General features: G+C 52.1%; 1 protein-coding gene across 2 annotated transcripts in view; it reads right to left on the bottom strand.

The window, feature by feature from the left end:
- RAD17 (RAD17 checkpoint clamp loader component) overlaps positions 1 to 19,369 on the bottom strand; it is a 472,816-nt gene that overhangs the window by 188,035 nt on the left and 265,412 nt on the right. For both annotated transcript variants that reach the window (XM_085632384.1, XM_085632385.1), the window contains exon 11: positions 2,706 to 2,903. In XM_085632384.1, coding sequence (XP_085488510.1) covers positions 2,706 to 2,903 — 198 coding nt within the window. The remainder of the gene's footprint in view (positions 1 to 2,705; positions 2,904 to 19,369) is intronic.

Raw genomic sequence — 19,369 nt, 5'->3', positions numbered from 1 at the left:
CACATTACGCACCACCTCTGCAAAAAAGGCTGCCTCCTCCATAGCAACAATAGGAGGAGACCACACCAATGTAAGGTGAGGTGTCTAACCGATTTGCCTCCACCAGTTCCTTGACCAGTTGTCCTATTCCTCATCGGGGGCTGACATTCATAAGGGTTCATAGACTCCTCCCATTCATTTCCCTCTCCTGGCCTATCAAACATACAAGGCACTGGCTCAGATCCAGGAAGCATGGGCCCGATCAGTGCCATAGCTGGGCAATGCTCATCAAGCTCAGTGTTGAAGTCGGGAATAACAATGGGGATGGCGCTGCCTAGGGGAGTCGGAAGCATAGGCACTGGAGGTTGCACAGAGGAAGGTCTTTGTGCGTGGATCCAGTAGGAGCCCCTCCCACACCCGTATGGACCAAAGGCGCGCCAGATGAGCCAGGCAGCCCAAACATGACCTCACAGAACTCCCTCAACTGGATGGGGGTTTCTCTGGCTCTGGAAAAGTCAGGTAAGCACGAAGCAGACGGGGGGACAGGTTCTGCCAGCTCGCAGGGCCTAGACTGGCGATGCTCCAGTGTCCTCCGGAAGACTTCAAAGAGCGCTGCACACTCGGAGACCTCTTCGAATTCTTGGAACTTTTTATGCTTATGAGACTAACCAGACAATGACCGTTGGGACGGGCTTGGTGAACAGTCCAAGACCTTTTGCACAACCCAAACCTCTAGCGTCGCAGAGTTGACTGACGTCGAGTGGTAAGGAGAGGAAGCGCTCCTTTACCTCCTACGGGTGCATGATGCGGCAATCCTCGCAGGTCTCGGAGTCATGTCGCACTCCAACCACCAATAACACATCAAGTGGGAGTCTGTGACCGGCATTTGCCTGTGACAGGCTACTCATGGTTTGAAGCTATCCGGTTTCTTGGCTGACATACCTCACAACAGGAGAACATTTTTCAAAATAAATTCGACAAAACGCTGAAAGCCAGTCAAAAAGTGACTGCGGTGTTGCTTAAACCGGATCAGCGCTATCTGGGCGGAAAGGTAAGAACTGATGTCAGGTTACCGGGGAGGAGCCTATACAGGTACCACGAAAGGCAACTCAGGCGCAGACAACGCTGAGCCGAACGATGCCACCTACCGGCGAGCAGGAGGACTGCTAAAAAATCTTCCGGGTCCAGTCTGATGCCTGAGGAATACTCTAAGGTAAGGAAACTGCGGCTAGAAGTCTGTTTCAGATTAGTACCCTAGGAGGTATCAACATCTTGATCATCTCCACCGTTTCCATCAGGGATTGTGACAAAAAGCCCAAGTGAAGGAGGCCATCTTTTAGCTTATCCAATAGTGGGGATATGTTACCTGCCAATACCTGTGAATCACTGTTGGCTATAAATATCGTTAGGTACCTTAAGTGCACAAAAGTAACCCTTGAGGTTCTTATAATAGGGAACAAATGCAAAGTCAGCCCATTATCATTAGAGTGTGGATAAGCAAATAAAGTCCCAGGCCACGAAGTCAAGAAATACATTGAAGACTATTAGGAGGACAGCAGGGGGGCAAAGATGGTGATTTTATTGTCTGTAGGTCCTGTGAGACTGGAGGGTCACATAGCTAAGGAGAATATAGTTTGAAAACTGGACCCAAATCTCAGGTCCCCCTTCTACAGTGTCACCTTTGCTTCTTATGGCAAAGTGCAACAAAATATAAGGAAGGTTATCAAGGTCTTCCCCCATGAGTTCACTTGTGTGGCTAAACATTAAACACAAAAACCTTAAAATAAAAATTCAGCAATGGACTCAGTTCCCAGTGCGAGTAGTTCATTCAATAACAATTAGCTCTTGATGATCCAAAGTCTCTCTCACTCCAGAGAGGAAAGACTTGGAAAGAGTGGACAAGGTCACTCCTGCCCCACTCTGGTGAATTTACTGCACTGCACAAATTTTATTCCGAAACATTTAAATGAGAAAACACCCCCTCATTCTCAGATTAACAAAAGACAACTTCTGTGACATGACTACTACCATTGATTCCAAGCACCAAAATAGAATTTTACTTTGAGTACAAATTATACTTTCTGTACCCGTCCATCATGTTCTACAGTGGGATTAAATTTTGGTAGAGAAAGTGCGAAAACACGTTTAATTTTAAAAACAGCCATTACTTTAGTTTCCCTAAACTCTGTAGCACTGTTAAAAACATAACTAACTGGTGCAGTAACAGGCATTTTATGAAATATGATACTTGCTGAAGACAGTCTAATCTTCATCATCCCAAACTTTAAATTGCATCTAATATCTTTATAAACAGATGAGGCAGAGCAACATTTAAAAGAGGTTACAGACAGTTCTAGCTTCTGTATGATTAATGAAGTGTCATGACTACTGGGATAAAAATTCTAAACTAATTTAAAACCTTTAAAAAATATTTTCCTTCATGGAAGTTACAATTTTCTGTTTGCAGCCGATACAGAAGGAACAGCACATGGAGAATTACTATTGTAAATTTAGCTGAAATAATATGTTTCAAGTGTTAACCCCTTGTGTGCCCCGCCCTGTGCCGGGCGTTGAATTAGCGGGCGGGGTTCATGACGAGATAGTCTCGTCATGGGCACAGCGCAACCGCGGCCCATGACGAGACCATCTCGTCATGGGCACTCAAGGGGTTAATATCGTAATTTAAAAGTGCATAATAAATACAGCCAAATGAATAAGCTACTTACGTTTAAAGTGCAGTATTTTGCCCAAAGCTCTGAACAAGAAAAGGGATACATCTTTTCCACCTATAGCTTGGAGGTCGTCTTGTTTCCCTTTAACTTTCTCAGTCTTATTTTGTTGCTTTGGAACAGATGATGCAACAACAGCCTTAGAAGAATGTTTCACTCTCTTCTTTGAAAAACTTTTTTCTTGTGAGGAGCCATCTGAAACAAAAAAATCAAAAATTACCACTAGATATACCTCTTTACTATGTTACATGCACTTAGCTACAATAGCCAGACCTAGTTAAGACACCAGTGAGATCCGAAAAAGAAGAGGCAGTCCCTTAAACTTTTAAATGATACAAAGTAAAAGATAATATTTTAAACAGAGTAAATTTAAAAAAAATCATACAAAAGTGTACAAAGACATTTGTGCTAAACTGAAAAAGTTAGGGAAAAAGGATTTTAACATTTGAACCTTAAGAACAGAATAAGTAAAAAAATGTGAAGTGGGCAATGACAAAAACAAAGTTGGTCTTCATAGTCAACTTAAGTACTCATAAATGTACATTTAAAAGAACTTTATTGAAGAAACTTGCACATCCAGTTACAAAGTATACAGGCGGGAATTCCGCAGATTAGGAAGAAAAGACACAGCTGATACATTCATCATAAAAACAGTTGCATAATGGTAGTCCACATCAGTGCATGAGGGGAAACAGCGGAGGATGGAGCGGGAGGTGCCAGGTGGAGTGCCCAGAAGAAGCAAAGTATGTGTAGGAAAGGCCACAGAGCCAGTAGTGAGCAGAGGAAGGGAGGCGACCTCTACAAGCCAGCACCGGTGGCCGTCGCAGGCAAGGAGCCGGCAGGGAGCGCGGAGGGTGAGGCGCTCTGGTGCTGAAGATAAGAAACAAGGGGTACCTAGAGACCATGCGGCTGACTAGTTGCTGGCGTCAGGTACCAGAATTCGGACAGATGCGCCTGACAACACGCCACATCTTCAAGCCAAGCGCCAACCTTGGGCCCGGGTCTTCGACCGGAATGCATGGCGACCCTACATCGCGCAAGAACAAGCAGCATAGCAATGAGCCTACGGGAGGCGTCCGGACAGTGTTTCACAAAGCCTAATAGCCATATCAACGGGTCAGGTAAAACTGGTGTGGAAGTAATCTCAAAGATGGCAGTTCACAAATCTCGCCAATATGTAGAGACCTTGGGACACAGCCATGCGAGATGAGAGAAGTCAGCGGCAGGGGCAGAGCAATGGAGACATCTATCGCTGGGAATGAGGCCTATTCTATGCAACTGGGCAGGAGAGCAGTACAATCTGTGCAAATATTAAAAATGTATGAGGCGCAGACGGTAGTTAGGAGACAGTCGTTTAGTCTGCCTGCAACAGTACAGCCAGGTCTTCGGAGAGAGGTCGGTGCCCAGGTCCTCGTTCCACGCAATGCGCGCCCAGTCAGTGGTGACCGAGGATGCCGCCAGTGTAAGGGCATAAAGTCTGGAGACCTGCTTACGGGGGGAAGCAGAGGTGTATGCAAGGTCGAGGGCAGCCATCGAAGGAGGAGGCTGTGGAAACGTGGGTGCAGTTCCCGACAGGCCCGGATTCGGCTGGAAGAGAAAAGAAGTCGCCGGCAGGGTAGAGATCTGACAACGTGGAGAGCCCCAAACAAGTAGCACGTTTAACCATCCCGGCAGTATGCAGGGAAGGGAATGCTGGATGATATGCGATGGGCATGGAATTGGCAGAGAGTGAGCTAGAGCCGGAGAATTTCCGAAGGCCATCCCAGGCCCAGCGCAGAGTCTCAACCGTATCTATCTCTGCGCGCAGAGGCTTCGCAGGGGCAAAGACAGCTGTCTGGACCGGCAAGGGGGCCGCAAGGTCAGCTTCAACCGCTACATGAGGCTGGAAGGGCGTTTGATGTAACCAGAAGTGAAGGAAGTTGGCTTGAGCACTAAGGGCATTTAATTTGGAATCCGGGGCACCCAGCCCACCACACGTTACGGGGAGTGTGAGAATTTCATATGCAATTCTAGGCTGACGCCCAGTCCAGACAAGAGAGATGATTAGGGAGCGAAGTGTCCGAAAGAAATGAGCCGTGAGTGGAATGGGGATATCGAGAAATAGAGGGGGATCTTAGTCTCCAGCCAGTCGAACCGCTCGGCTGAAATTCGCCCTCCAAGTTCATCCAAAGTTCGCCCTCCAAAGTTCGTCCACGTCTCTGCTGAGCCAGATGCCCAAGTATCTAGTAGGTCCAGAGGCCCACACAAACGGGTAGTCCGGGGTAAAGGGGACAGTGGCGTCTGTTAGAGGAAAGAGAATGGATTTACCCCAGTTAACCTGCACCCCAGGCAAACCCCCGAATCGCACCACCTCGCGGACCATGGGACCGAGATTTTCTTGGGCGTTGCAGACATAGAGTGTGACGTCGTCCGCATACATGAAGATGACCAGCGCACAAACTGCGAATCCAAGGCCCCTCTTAGTGCGATGCTGTCGGAGCCAGACGGCAAGGGGTTCCATAGACACAGCAAAAACCATAGGCGAGAGTGGGCACCCCTGCCTGGTTCCCCTAGAAACGGGGATGGGTTCCGAGATCTGACCATTAATACGAAGGCGTGCTGTGGGAAGGGAATAAAGGAGGTGGACTTTGCGCAAAAATACCAGGCTGAAGCCTAAGCGGGGGATAAGATAAAAGAGGTAAGGCCACTTAAGTGTGTCAAAGGCTTTAGTGGCATCTAAAAGGGCCGCCACAGCCGGCAGAGCAGGGTTAATCTGGTGGAGAACAGCAAATATAGTCCGAAGGTTATGCGACATGGCACGACCAGGGATGAAACTGGACTGGTCAGGGCGGGCGATCAGGAGCACAAGAGGAAGGAGGCGGGAAGCAAATAACTTGGCAAATATTTTATTGTCGGTGTTGTTGAGCGACAATGGGCGGTAAGAATCAAGAAGTTCGTGGGACTTGTCCGGTTTCAAGAGAAGTGTCAACAGGGCCTCACGAAGCGACGGAGGAAAGTGGCCGCTTTCGAAAAAGTCATTATACATAGCAGCAAGGTGCGAAACAAGAAGGGGCGCGTAGGTCTTGTAGAAGGAAGCAGGTAGACCGTCAGAGCCCGGAGGCTTATCGCCAGGTAGACTATTAATGGCGGCCAAGATCTCCTCCTTGGAAAAGTGCTCGTCGAGGTACTCCCGATGATTGTTACCAAGCCAGAGAAGCTCAAGAGTGTCAAAATATTGATCCAGGAGGTCATGAGAAGGAGCAAAACCAGCGGTATAGAGTTGAGAATAGAAGGTGGTGAACCTGGCCGCCACCTCAGCAGGAGAGGTGGTTCGCTCCGGACCCCCATCCTGGAGCGCAGTAATAAAATTGCCAGCATGAGGCTGCCATAAGAGAATGGCTAAAGTTTTACCTGGGCGATCCCCTTCACCATATCGACGCGCCCTCGCCTCCCTACCTAGAAAGGAAAGTTCCCTGTCGGCCTCATCAATAAATTCAGATAGTTTGCCCCAGAGTTGCGGGAGAGGGGTCAAGCGAATGAATAGAGTCTAGAGCCTTGATTTCCCCCTCCAGACGTTCCAGGGTGCCACGAATGGAGCGCAGGACACCAGCCTGCTTGGAGATACATTTGCCGCGGATCACCACCTTGAAACCCTTCCATAGAGTGGAAGGAGAGTCCACAGAGCCAGCATTGAGGTCAAAGTAATTCGCGATTGCGGTTTGGATTTCTTTGCAGAAAACCGAATCGCGGAGCACATTGGAGAGCAGCCGCCAGGTGAACGTGCGCTTCTGGGAGTGCGGGGCAGACTGAGGCGAACAGGAGCATGGTCAGAAAGGGTGCGCGCCATATGTTCAACAGAAGTCACCCACAAAAAAGCATACCGAGTGGTAACCCAGAGGTCCAGACGGGACCAGCAGCCGGCAGAACCCGAGACGCATGTGCGATCGCGCGCTTCTGGGTGAGTGTGCCGCCATGCATCAAGCAGTGGGTTATCAGACAGTATGGACTGCAGGAGAGACGTGGCGCGCGGGTGCGAGATGTGAGGCCCAGAGCGATCCAGGGTGGCTTAAGGCGTTATGTTGAAGTCTCCCCCCCACAACAGCGCCGCAGGGCAGATAGATGAAATGTGTCGCCAAACCTGCACAAAGAAGTCAGGGTCATCAGAGTTGGGGCCGTAAACCGCTGCAAGGACTAGGGGTTGCGCCAGGAGAGTGCCATGCAGGATGATAAAGCGCCCTTCAGGGTCAGGGAGAACCTGAGATGTGTGCCAGGGGAGCCCCCTGTGCATGTGAATGGACACCCCATGAGAATAGCAGGAAAAGAAGGAGGAGTGAGTTTCACCCCAGTGTCGAGAGTGAAGCCTAGCGGCAGTGGCAGGCAATAGATGGGTTTCCTGGAGAAAACAAATGTCAACCTTATGACGAATGAGGTGGGCATGCACTAGGCGGGCTTTCGATGGTCATTGAGACTGCGAACATTCCAGGTCCAAAGTGTGATGGCCGTCATAGCACTGTGCCAGGAAGGGGAGTGACGGATGTGGACAGGTGCATTGAAGGAATCCTATGTGACAGAGAAGGGATGTGCAGAGTAGACAACAAAATATTAAAGAGCATAATGCAAACGAAATCGTGGAACAGAAAAAACAACAGGTCTCGAAGGAGAGGCAACATACCCAATAGACCAACCCCCCCAACCCCCACCACCCACACCAACCCCCCCCAAATCAGGTTCAGAGACCAAGCCCACCCAAGGGAACCCCAACAGGGACGGGGAAGAGAAGAGACTGAAATAAAGGTAATTATCCTGTGGAGGCATGGCTCCGCTCAGCGGACACCCCTGCCCAGAGGAAGGCCAAACCAGGAGTTGTCGCACACAACAACTAATTTAAAGAGAGCAACGGGGCGCCAGAGGGACTAACATATCTGCCAAGGTGATGGTCGGGGAACACAAGAATCATGAGGGGGAGCAAAATTAACCATAGCATTGAGATGAATGGCCACATGGCCTGAACAGGCCGCAAATAGCAGAGAGCTGCAGACAGGTACGCATTTAAGGGGAGGAGTCCTGTATATAACCAATGAAGCAACGTTAAAGATGTCCAGAATAGTAAACTGTTCACTAGGGGACACAATGGAGAGTAATACAAAAATGCCAAGAGAGTTCAGTCATTGTCACTCAGGTTGCCAACGTCAGTGGACTGAGAGCCAGCAGGAGGAGAGCGCGGAGCCTGGTCTAGTTTCTTTGCATAGGCCTTTGGCTCCAGAAAGACATGCACCTTGGAGCCCCGCCAGACACACAATTTAGCAGGGTAAGCCAGGGAGTAGGAGACGTCGTGCTTTTGAAGAATCTGTTTAGCCGGGAAAAAATTGCGGCGAGCAGCCTGCACCGCCATAGTGTAGTCGGGATAGAAGGCCAAGGTGTTGCCCTGGTGTTGGATAACGCCTTTGTCCCTGGCGGCTAGCAAGATGGCATCGCGGTCACAAAAGTTCAGTAACTTGGCGATGATGGGGCGCGCTGGCAGACCAGGAGCCGGGCGAGGGCCGAGGGAGCGGTGGGCACGCTCGACAATGAAGACGGGGGATAGGACTTCGCCAAAGAGTTCGCGGATAAGCTGTTCCACGAAGTCCTCCATCTTGGAGATGTTGAAGGATTCGGGCACGCCCGTGATACAGAGGTTGCTTCTACGGGAACGCGCCTCCAAATACTCGTTCTTGTTACTGATCACCTCGAGGACCTTGTCTATTTGGAGAAGCCTGTGGTGGTCCCGCGCGGCCGCGTCCTCAGCCTCTGAAACCCTCGTCTCAACTTGCAGCAAGCGTGTGTTATGTTGTCGACTCGGGCTTTGACCACGTCCAGCCGGGTCGACAGTTGGTCGAGTTGGGCAGCGATAACAGTGACGGTTGATTTGACGTTAAGCATGATGGCCTTCAAGTCATCTTCTTGTGTCAGGGCAGCATCACCCTGGGAGGGGGAGTCGCCCACGTCAGTGACCGCACCGCCCTGGCGGGTCTGCTGACGTTGGTCAAAGGCAATCTAAGGTTGTTTGGGATCTGTTTTCCCCATTATTAGGCACAGTCCCATGGGGAAATTTGCCGATGATATAACAGGGCAAGGTAGAAGCGCCGAGCAGGGTGGGAGAGGAGGAGAGGTGCTGTTGCCGTGGGGAGAGAGCGAGGCAAAGCGGCAGGTACTGCCCCCGACAGGGGCGGCAGACGAAGGTCCTTGCCCCAAGGGGGACTGCAGTCTTTAGGTCCAAATGGAAAGCTGGAGCAGGAAACAGGCCAGGCGGTCAGCCGGGCCCACGAGGGGAAGCAGCGTCTGATCAAAGGCCAGTGCGAACAGGTGGATCCAATGAGGGGGAAGCGAGATTACCAGAATCCGCGGGCAGGAGTGGAGCAGGTCCGGCAGCGCCGGGTGTTGTCAGAGTCCAGGGGGGCAGCTGGGCCGAGCCAGAGGCAGGAGGCCCAAAGAGAGGGGAGGCAACCCCGGACTGCCTCTCAATGACAGGAGACAGGCGCCGCGTCAAGTCCCAGAGACACTGGTGTACTCCCGGGGGAGTAGAGGTGAGAAGAGATGAGGCGCGTGGCAGGGGACAAGCAGGGCGCCAGGGCAGGCCAGCCAGCCGGTCGCGGTGTGTCTGACCAAGAGGCGCAGTCCGTAGGGGAACAGAGGTGAATCCCTCGGCGTGCCGGGACAAGGAAGGACACAGCAGGACCCCCACCAGCGCCGCAGTCCACAGAAAGCACTCCGGCAGGGCCATACACGCCGGAGCGACTGGGAATCGCGAGGAGCGCGCCGCCCTTGTTGCAGGGCCCAAAAGGAGCAGCCAGGAGGCTGCAAGCGCCTCGGGCGTTGATGGGCGCTAGGAAGCAGAATGAGAAGCCCAGACCCCGCGGTGCGATGTGCACGCCCCCAGCCCGGCCGCGTGGCGCCCCCGGCAGCAACGAGACCTACCCGGAGGCAGAGGTGGGAGGCAGCCGACAGGGAGAGGCACCAGTCCAGGCAGGCAGGCAGCAGCAGTAAGTCGTGCAGGAGTTTGTGTCCAGACGGTGGGTGGCGAGGACGACCGAGGCGCCCACAAGGTCGACCCCCCACCGGACTCGGCAAGGAGGCCGCTCACCGGGGAGGAGGCAGGTGATGAGCAAGTTCGCTGGCGCCGGCAGGCAGAGAACGTGTGGCTGCAAATGGAGGACCCCAGGCCGAAGTCAGGTGCGTTGATGGCGCTAGAAGGCCAGCCCGCCAGGCAGCAGCGGCAGGTAAGCGGGAGGCAGCAGAGTTGTCCCAGATCTCAGCAGAGATGAAGTCAGGGCAGCCGGGAGTCCGCACCAGTAGGGGTAGAAAACAGCAGGGAGTCGTGGGGAGCACGTTGCCCGCGTCGTGAGGCCCGGTAAGAGCAGGCAGCGGGCGCCAAGGACGGGGAAAATGGTGCCCGCGCTGTGTGGAGGTCTGGGCCTGGCGGTACGGCACTCCCGCTCCCAACCCCGCCGCTAGTCGCCCCCACAGCGTCACCACTCACCGGCTCCGGAGGTGCAGGGCAGTAGGCAGAGCCCAATGTCAATCCAGTCTCAAGGAGGCCGCCAGGCTGAGGCGCTGACACGGCCCAGGCAACGCCAGCAGGAGGGCCCAGACACCGTGCCTGGCCCCAAACAGCAGATCTCAGCGCGGCGGCACTGGAGGAGGACCGGAGCAGGAGCAGTCAATACCCAGGAGCGAGGTGAGTCGAGATAGCGACATGGATGTCTGCAGGATTCCTGGCGGATTATCAGCTTGGCCGGCAGAGCCCACTTAGAGTGTGGCCATGCTCCCCCACTCATAAATTTTCATTAGCTAAGTTTCTCTTAAGTGACAAAAGTAACAGAACAGGATACCCTCACGGGTGATAGTGTGCTTTAGAACTACACAAAACATAACATTGTTTCTTTCTGCATGTTTTATTTGCAAAACAGTGCATCTAGAAGAAGCAACGGATATAGAACATTTATATAACACATGGATCCAAATAAGCAATTGCACGCATCAACTGTTAAGACAACGCAGTGAGGCACATAGTGGAACATTATAAGATGGGAGAATTGTATTGAAATAATAGCAGAGTGCTACCTTGTAACACTAATAATAGTAAAAATAGTTGAAAAGCAGGGAAGAGCATTATAGACACTATAGTCTCAGGAACAAAATCAATGGAGGAGAATACACTGATAGAAATTGAGAACTCCTTACTAGAATCCCAGGTACACCTACCCTCATGTGTTTTAAGGACACTTCATTACCATTATGAAGCCTTCAATATCTTAGAAATTAAAAGAATGAACCTGCCGCAATTTTTTATCCTTGCTCTGCACACCGTGAACTGCCATTCTACCGTAACATTCTGCACACCCTCAGACATGCAGTGCAAACCCTTGGCTATACAGTGCAGTCTCAGACATACCCTGCAAGCGTTCACGAGTACCCTGCACTCCCTGAGCCGTGCTCTGCACATTTTCAGTCCCCCCTGCGTATTTTCAGTCGCCACCTGCAGACGTTCACACATACCCTGCAACCTTTCCCTCATGTCCGGCACACCTTCAGTCATGTCCGGCACACCTTCAGCCATGCCCGCCAAACATTCAGCAACAATCAATGATGCTTTAAACACTATCAGCAGTGTTTAATTATGAACTATATAGCACTAGCAATGGTCACTAATGCTTCGCACACTTTAAACCAGACCAAGTGCACACCTAGTTCCACCCAAACTCTACAGAGCTCTGCCAGACTCTGCAGCCCTGTACAGACTGGGAAGCACAGATGCCCTCTGCATGTTCCTGCCATTGTTCTACACCATTGCGACCTCTGACCCTGCTCGCAGGCAGGTCGCTCCCCACGCCACTGTACTGCCTCGGTGTACCGGTGTTTATTTTGCTGTTTATTTTGCTGCACTTCCTTTGACTGCTTGACTGTATTTTTCCTGTTGTTGCTTGCCTAATTTCCTTTTTCTCTCCTGCTAGTCTTTGTGCCCCACTTGCCTTCTGTTCCCCCCGCCGTCTGTCACCCGTTCTTTTCCCGCTCTTCCCGCCGCTACATCCCTGTGGCCCCGCCCCCCTGCTCTCCCATTCGCCGCCCCGCTCCCGCCTCCCAGCTGCTCCTCCCTCCCAACTCCCCTTATATGGAGGCCGCGCAGTGGTAAAAGGAGCGACCTCTGACCCTGCTCGCTGGCAGGTCACTCCCCACGCCGCTGTACTGCCTCGGTGTACTGGTGCTTATTTTGCTGTTTATTTTGCTGCACTGCCCTTGACTGCTTGACTGTATTTTTCCTGTTGTTGCTTGCCTAATTTCCTTTTTCTCTCCTGCTAGTCTTTGTGCCCCACTTGCCTTCTGTTCCCCCCGCCGTCTGTCACCCGTTCTTTTCCCGCTCTTCCCGCCGCTACATCCCTGTGGCCCCGCCCCCCTGCTCTCCCATTCGCCGCCCCGCTCCCGCCTCCCAGCTGCTCCTCCCTCCCAACTCCCCTTATATGGAGGCCGCGCAGTGGTAAAAGGAGCGACCTCTGACCCTGCTCGCAGGCAGGTCACTCCCCACGCCGCTGTACTGCCTCGGTGTACTGGTGCTTATTTTGCTGTTTATTTTGCTGCACTGCCCTTGACTGCTTGACTGTATTTTTCCTGTTGTTGCTTGCCTAATTTCTTTTTTCTCTCCTGCTAGTCTTTGTGCCCCACTTGCCTTCTGTTCCCCCGCCATCTATCACCCGTTCTTTTCCTGCTCTTCCCGCCGCTACGTCCCTGCGGCCCCCTGCTCTTCCATTCGCCGCCCCGCCTCCCAGCTGCTCCTCCCTCCCAACTCCCCTTATATGGAGGCCGCGCCACTGGCGTGCCGAAGACGCGCCTAAGGCAAGCCCGTCTGTGCCCAGCGCCAGAACCCTTGGCCCCCACTACCGCCACGACGCCCGTAACCGCTACGATGCCAGCACCCTCCACGCACTCAACACCGGACGACCACACACCTGCTTCCTGGCCGCCCTGAAGCGCACCCCCAGACCATTCACCTGCCGGAACTGCAGCTTCACCAACATCCGCCCCGCCAAACCGCCGACCTGGAAAGAACCCAACTACCTCAGATGTATCCTCCTCAACACCCCCTCCGCCCTCAAACACGCCGTTGAACTCTGGGACCTACTCGACTCAACCTCCCCAGACGTCGCCTTCCTGACAGAGACCTGGCTGAACGCCGCCTCGGCACCCGACGTCCCGGAAGGCTACGAGATCACCCGCAGGGACCGCACCAATGGAGTAGGGGGAGGAATCGCCATCGTCCACAGGAACACTCTCAGAGTCTCGACCAACACGGACGACACCCTCTGCACCGCCGAACACCTGCACTTCCTAATCCACATCGACCCCAACACCACACTCAGAGGAACCCTTGTCTACAGACCCCCCGGACCCCGACCACAGTTCAGCGACTCCATCGCCGACTTCGTCAGCACACACGCCCTCGCCTCCACGGACTACATCCTCCTCTGTGACCTGAACTTCCACCCCGAGAACAACAACGACGACACCAACTCCACCACCCTGATCAACAACCTAGCCAACCTCGGACTCAGACAACTCGTCACAACACCCACCCACTCCGCCGGCCACATGCTCGACCCCATCTTCTCCGCAAGCCCCCACATCTCCTTCAACCACACCACCCAACTCCACTAGACCGACCACCGCTGCATCCACTTCACCTTCAAGAAGCCCACCACGCACCACCGCACCCAACAAATGCCTCGCCGCTGCTGGAGCAAAGTCACTGAAGACCAGCTAACCACCTCCCTCGCCCAGAGCCCACCCGCCGAACCCACCGACCCCGACACCCGCAACCTCAGACAGTGGATCGACGACTGCGCCAACACCCTCAACCCGTTCAAGAGACCCTTCAACAGTCACACCAGCAAGAAAGCCAGTTAGTTCACTGAAGACCTCCAGGCCTCCAAGCGAACATGCCGAAAACTGGAGAAGAACTGGCACCGTGAACAAACACCGGACAGCTACGCAGCCCACAAGAGCTCCACCCACAGACACCATCACCTCATCAGATCTGCCAAATGGGCCTCCTTCAAAGACCGCCTAGACAACAACGCACACAACAGCAAAGAGCTCCTCAACATCGTGAAGGATCTCTCCAACCCCAGCTCCAACACCAACGACGTCCTACCTTCGCAAAACCTGTGCGACTCGCTGGCCACCTTCTTCCACTGCAAGATCGCAGACAAACACGACAGCTTCAACGCCCCGACAACCACCGAGACCTCCGCCCCCACAACCACCATCCGCACCAACCGCCTGCTCGCCTGGACCAACATCAACGATGACGACAACATCAAGACCATGAACACCATCCACTCCGGATCTCCGTCAGACCAATGCCCACACTACATCTTCAACAAAGCTAGCACAGCCATCGCACCCCATCTCCGGAAAGTAATCAACATCTCATTCGAGACAGCAACCTTCCAGGAGAGCTGGAAGCACGCCGAGATCAACGCCTCACTCAAGAAACCCAAGGCGAACCCCAAGGACCTCAAGAATTTCCGGCCCATCTCCCTGCTCCCGTTCTCGGCGAAGGTCATCGAGAAGACCGTCAACAAACAACTGACCCGCTACCTCGAGGAGAACAGCATCCTGGACCCTTCCCAATCCAGGTTCCGCAGCAACCACAGCACAGAAACTGCCCTCATCGCCGCCACTGATGACATCAGGACCCTGCTAGACAACGGAGAAACAGCAGCCCTCATCCTTCTGGACCTGTCAGCCACCTTCGACACGGTCTGCCACCGTACACTACGAACACGCCTCCACGACGCCGGAATCAAAGAGAAGGCCTTGGACTGGACCACCTCCTTCCTCGCTGGCAGAACACAGAGTCCGCTTTCCCCCCTTCCGCTCCGAAGCCACCGAGATCATCCGCGGCGTACTCCAAGGCTCATCCCTCAGCCCAACGCTGTTCAACATCTACATGGCACCACTCGCCCGACTTCAACATCATCTCCTATGCAGACGACACCCAACTGATCCTCTCCCTCACCAAAGACCCCCACACCGCCAGAACCAACCTCCACGAAGGAATGAAGGCCGTCGCCGAATGGATGAGGAACAGCCGACTGAAGCTGAACTCGGACAAGACGGAGGTCCTCATCCTCGGATCCACCCCCTCTGCCTGGGATGACTCCTGGTGGCCGACCGCACTGGGAACAGCCCCAACACCCACTGACCACGCACGCAACCTAGGGGTGATCCTCGACTCCACCCTCTCCATGACTAAGCAGGTCAACACCGTCTCTTCCTCATGCTTCAACACCCTCTGCATGCTTCGCAAGATCTACAAGTGGATCCCCACCGAAACGAGACGAACAGTCACCCAGGCCCTCGTCAGCAGCAGACTGGACTACAGAAACGCCCTCTACTCAGGAGCCTCGGACAAACTCCTGAGATGGCTGCAACGCATCCAGAACGCCTCTGCGCGCCTGATCCTCGACATCCCTCGCCGCAGCCACATCACACCCCACCTGAGAGACCTGCACTGGCTCACCGTCAACAAGAGGATATCCTTCAAGCTCCTCACCCAAGGCACTCCACAACACCACAGTCCCCCTGCATCCGAAGAGCGACCTCCGGCGGCAGGTTGTTCTCCCACCTCGCCGCCAAGACCTGGAACACCCTCCCCACCCACCTACAGCAGACCCAAGACCGGCTAACCTTCAGAAGACTCAAGACCTGGCTTTTCGAGCAGTAGCAGCATCACCCACCCCCCCAGCGCCTTGAGACCCTCACGGGTAAGTAGTGCGCTTTAGAAATGTTATGATTGATTGATTGATTGTATTCATGTTCTGCATAGGAAATGAATAATAAGTAACTTACCTTTGGTAACAATATTTCTGGTGGATACTCCATCTACCGTCACATTTCTCACTTTGCTCGTTTCCTAAGGTGCCAGACTAGATCCAGAATAGTTAGAACAGCTACTATGTGGCAGCATAGCTCTAAATAGACTCAGGTACCTGCCATAACGTGATGCCACAAAGCTGTACAGCATGTCATACCGGCACTCTGACATTAGTTTTCATCCTTTTTTCCATATCATTAGTGACAAATAAAGATGACAAAATAGACAGAAATGCAAAGCAGAGAAATTTACTAAACAACAATCCTCCTCCTAATGGGAAGATGGGTGAGTAATCTGCAGGTAGATTATCCACCACAAATATCATTACTAAAGGTACGTTTTTCGACTGATGCATACTTCTACCTGCAGATTCCTCACCTCATGAATCAATACTACGGCAACATAGAGAAACCACAACATTGCTTTTTCAGTTTAATACACTATAAAGCTAGTCTGCATGTTTGTTTTCAGGTTTTGTGTGAGACGCTGTTGGCGAAATCGATTAACTGGAAAAGAAAACACCCAAAAAGTATCATCGGCTGGCTTCCAAATCGCTCGTTTCCTTGCTTGTGATTGCTCACAGCCTCCTGCTGCTTCCTGCTTCATCCAGGCTCTGTCATTGTTGGTCCCTGCCATAAAGCATAAACTTAGTGCAGCTTCTTATCTGAGGCCACTGTCCGCTTGCTCCTGCAGGTATTATTTTTAGGTCTCGCCTGACCCAGCGCATGCGCTGGTCTGGCGAGACTTATTGAGAGGGCTCCAAAAAAGTGCTACCAGGCCAGCCTAGAGCTACAGTGCATATGCGCGGGGGCGCGCGCCGCGCTTTACCGCGATTACTTTCACTTTAGCTGCCGCTTTGATGTTTGATCGTGCTCGCGATAACTTTCACTTTCTCGGCCGCTTGGCATAGCCAATAGGTCTCGCTTTTGGGACCTTTATAAGTATTTAGTTATGCAACCGTTGCATGGCTAGACACTTATAACGTCCCAAATGCGAGACCTATTGGCTATGCCAATGCTTGTTTTTTTTACTTTGGGAAACGCACTCTTCAAGAGTGCCTGTCTGCAGTCCATCTCCTACCCCTACCTCGTGCTGCTACCCCGACGTCCCTTGTGTTGCTTTTCCCTCCCTCATGTTGCTTGCAGCCTTGCCCTCCTCCGCTGTCCATGGTTGGTGCTCCCACCCTCCTCCTCCTCCTCCTCCCCTGCGCCTCTGGTGCTGCCTACACACTCCCATTGTTGCAGCTCCCATACTCCTCTTCTGTGCCTCTCTTGTGTTGCTTACCCCCCGATTGCACTCCCTCCCTCCTCCCCTGCACCTCCCTCAAGTGGCTTGCCCCCTCCCTTCACACTTTTTTTTGTAATATATATTGCAGGGTGCTGTTGCTGTGAAACATAGTTTTAAAAAAAAGCACTATGACGCAGTAAGCAATGACCGCGTTATAGCGCTTTATTCCTTTACTTGAGGACGTTGCTCAGCAGTCTGTGCTGCTGTGCACCATGGTTCAAGTCAAGAAAAAAGCACCAGAGCACTTTTTTCTTTAAGACATGATGCACAGTAGCATGTGCTGCTGTGAAACATATCTAAAACTAAAATTTAAAAAAACCGAAAGCCAGGCATCAGCAGTGGATTGCGGTCGCGCGAGTTATAGTTAGCTGAACTAACTATAACGGGGGAATTTCAATGGTTTTTTACGAGTGAAATGTCCAGCTAACTATAACATGTGTGAAACCTATGGTTTTTTCAGTGAATTTGCAAGGTTTTTTAAATGCTAATTTCTAACTATAACGTGTGTGAAACCTATGTTTTTTTTTAGTTAATTTGTAAGGTTTATTAAATGCTAATTTATGTATGTATTATTATATTTTTTATATATTTATTTTACAATAAACTACCTATGTATATAGTTATAGATTGACTGTATCCTGTATTATGGAATGGCTCAGCTCTTTTTTTTTTTTTTGAATTTGGATAAAGTTGAACAGTTAATATCTTCTATAAACTTATAAACAGTTTAAAATGTATTTTTTTTTTAGGGTTTTTCACGGTGCACGCACCCCGCCATTTTTTGAAAAAGAAAAAAATTATATTTTGAGAGAATAAGAAGGTATGAAACAAGGAGAATTATTAAGGCTCAAATACCTTCTATATTATGATGAAAATAATAATCACTTGTTATACATTCCTTTTAACTGTCCCACTCATGGTTATCTACGAATAGCCATATAGTAACTTGGCAAATCCAATACCAAGAGATCTTAAGGTATGAATAAACAATTTATGTCTATACGCCCACTATTAGAGTTGTCTCCAGAAGTAACGGGGCATGAGTCCTCCTTTCTTTTCCATGTGTGTAGTCTTCAGAAATAACGGGGCGCAAGTCTTTCTTCCTTTTTCACTTTTCTTCGTAACCTTCAGTAGCTTATAACCCTTTAATTTTATAATCTCAATTCGGTATTTCGAAACTATAATCTGAATGCATTGTGAAGAAGTCAATTTTCACGCTAAGAATGTTAAATAAAATTATCGGGACGCATGTGAAAGCAACATACTATTCCAAGATGACGCCCGCTATTACGTGAATTAGCGCACTAGCGTACACTCCACAGGCTATTTTCCCGCCTTCTAGGTACATTTAACCTGAGCTCCGGTAACGACTCGTTAGTATGCGGTGTTCCTGGGAGACAGTAGGCTTTACGGCTGGAGGTACTTCTTAGACAAGTAAGATTCTATAGCTAATCTATCGCGGCGGAGTTCTTTCGGGACTTGCCGGTAATCCTTTCTTTCCTAAAGTTCTTAGCCCGCCAACAATGAGTTTTTACTCATCACCTTGACTCTCTAAAACTCTCCAATTTAGGTATCTAGAGACCCTCCGCCCCAGCAACACCATGAAGTATAATAGTACTTTCTAACCAGCGTCATCGGATTAGCGCCCGGAGGCGCTTAAAAATCGTCAGCACACCCGGCGGAGCGGGTGCCTTCTAAAAACGACTCTCTGTTGCCCCTGCTCGTACCTGGGGTCTGGACGCCACTGTCCTCGAGTGTCCTGCTACTGCCCTGTCCTTCCCCCCCCCTCCCGCCGCCGCGTGTGAAACCTTTGTGGCCGCAGCGTGGAGGGAGGGCGTGTAAGGACTACATTACCCAGGATCCCCGGGCCCACGTCGGAACCAGCGTCATCGGATTAGCGCCCGGAGGCGCTTAAAAATCGTCAGCACACCCGGCGGAGCGGGTGCCTTCTAAAAACGACTCTCTGTTGCCCCTGCTCGTACCTGGGGTCTGGACGCCACTGTCCTCGAGTGTCCTGCTACTGCCCTGTCCTTCCCCCCCCCTCCCGCCGCCGCGTGTGAAACCTTTGTGGCCGCAGCGTGGAGGGAGGGCGTGTAAGGACTACATTACCCAGGATCCCCGGGCCCACGTCGGAACCAGCGTCATCGGATTAGCGCCCGGAGGCGCTTAAAAATCGTCAGCACACCCGGCGGAGCGGGTGCCTTCTAAAAACGACTCTCTGTTGCCCCTGCTCGTACCTGGGGTCTGGACGCCACTGTCCTCGAGTGTCCTGCTACTGCCCTGTCCTTCCCCCCCCCTCCCGCCGCCGCGTGTGAAACCTTTGTGGCCGCAGCGTGGAGGGAGGGCGTGTAAGGACTACATTACCCAGGATCCCCGGGCCCACGTCGGAACCAGCGTCATCGGATTAGCGCCCGGAGGCGCTTAAAAATCGTCAGCACACCCCGCGTCGCGGGACGCGCGCGGGCGGCGCCGGGCTGAGCCCGGG

This window comes from Triturus cristatus, chromosome 2_1 (assembly GCF_964204655.1).
Source record: "Triturus cristatus chromosome 2_1, aTriCri1.1, whole genome shotgun sequence".
Lineage (NCBI taxonomy): Eukaryota > Metazoa > Chordata > Amphibia > Caudata > Salamandridae > Triturus > Triturus cristatus.
This window is presented reverse-complemented; position numbering and strand designations above follow the sequence as displayed.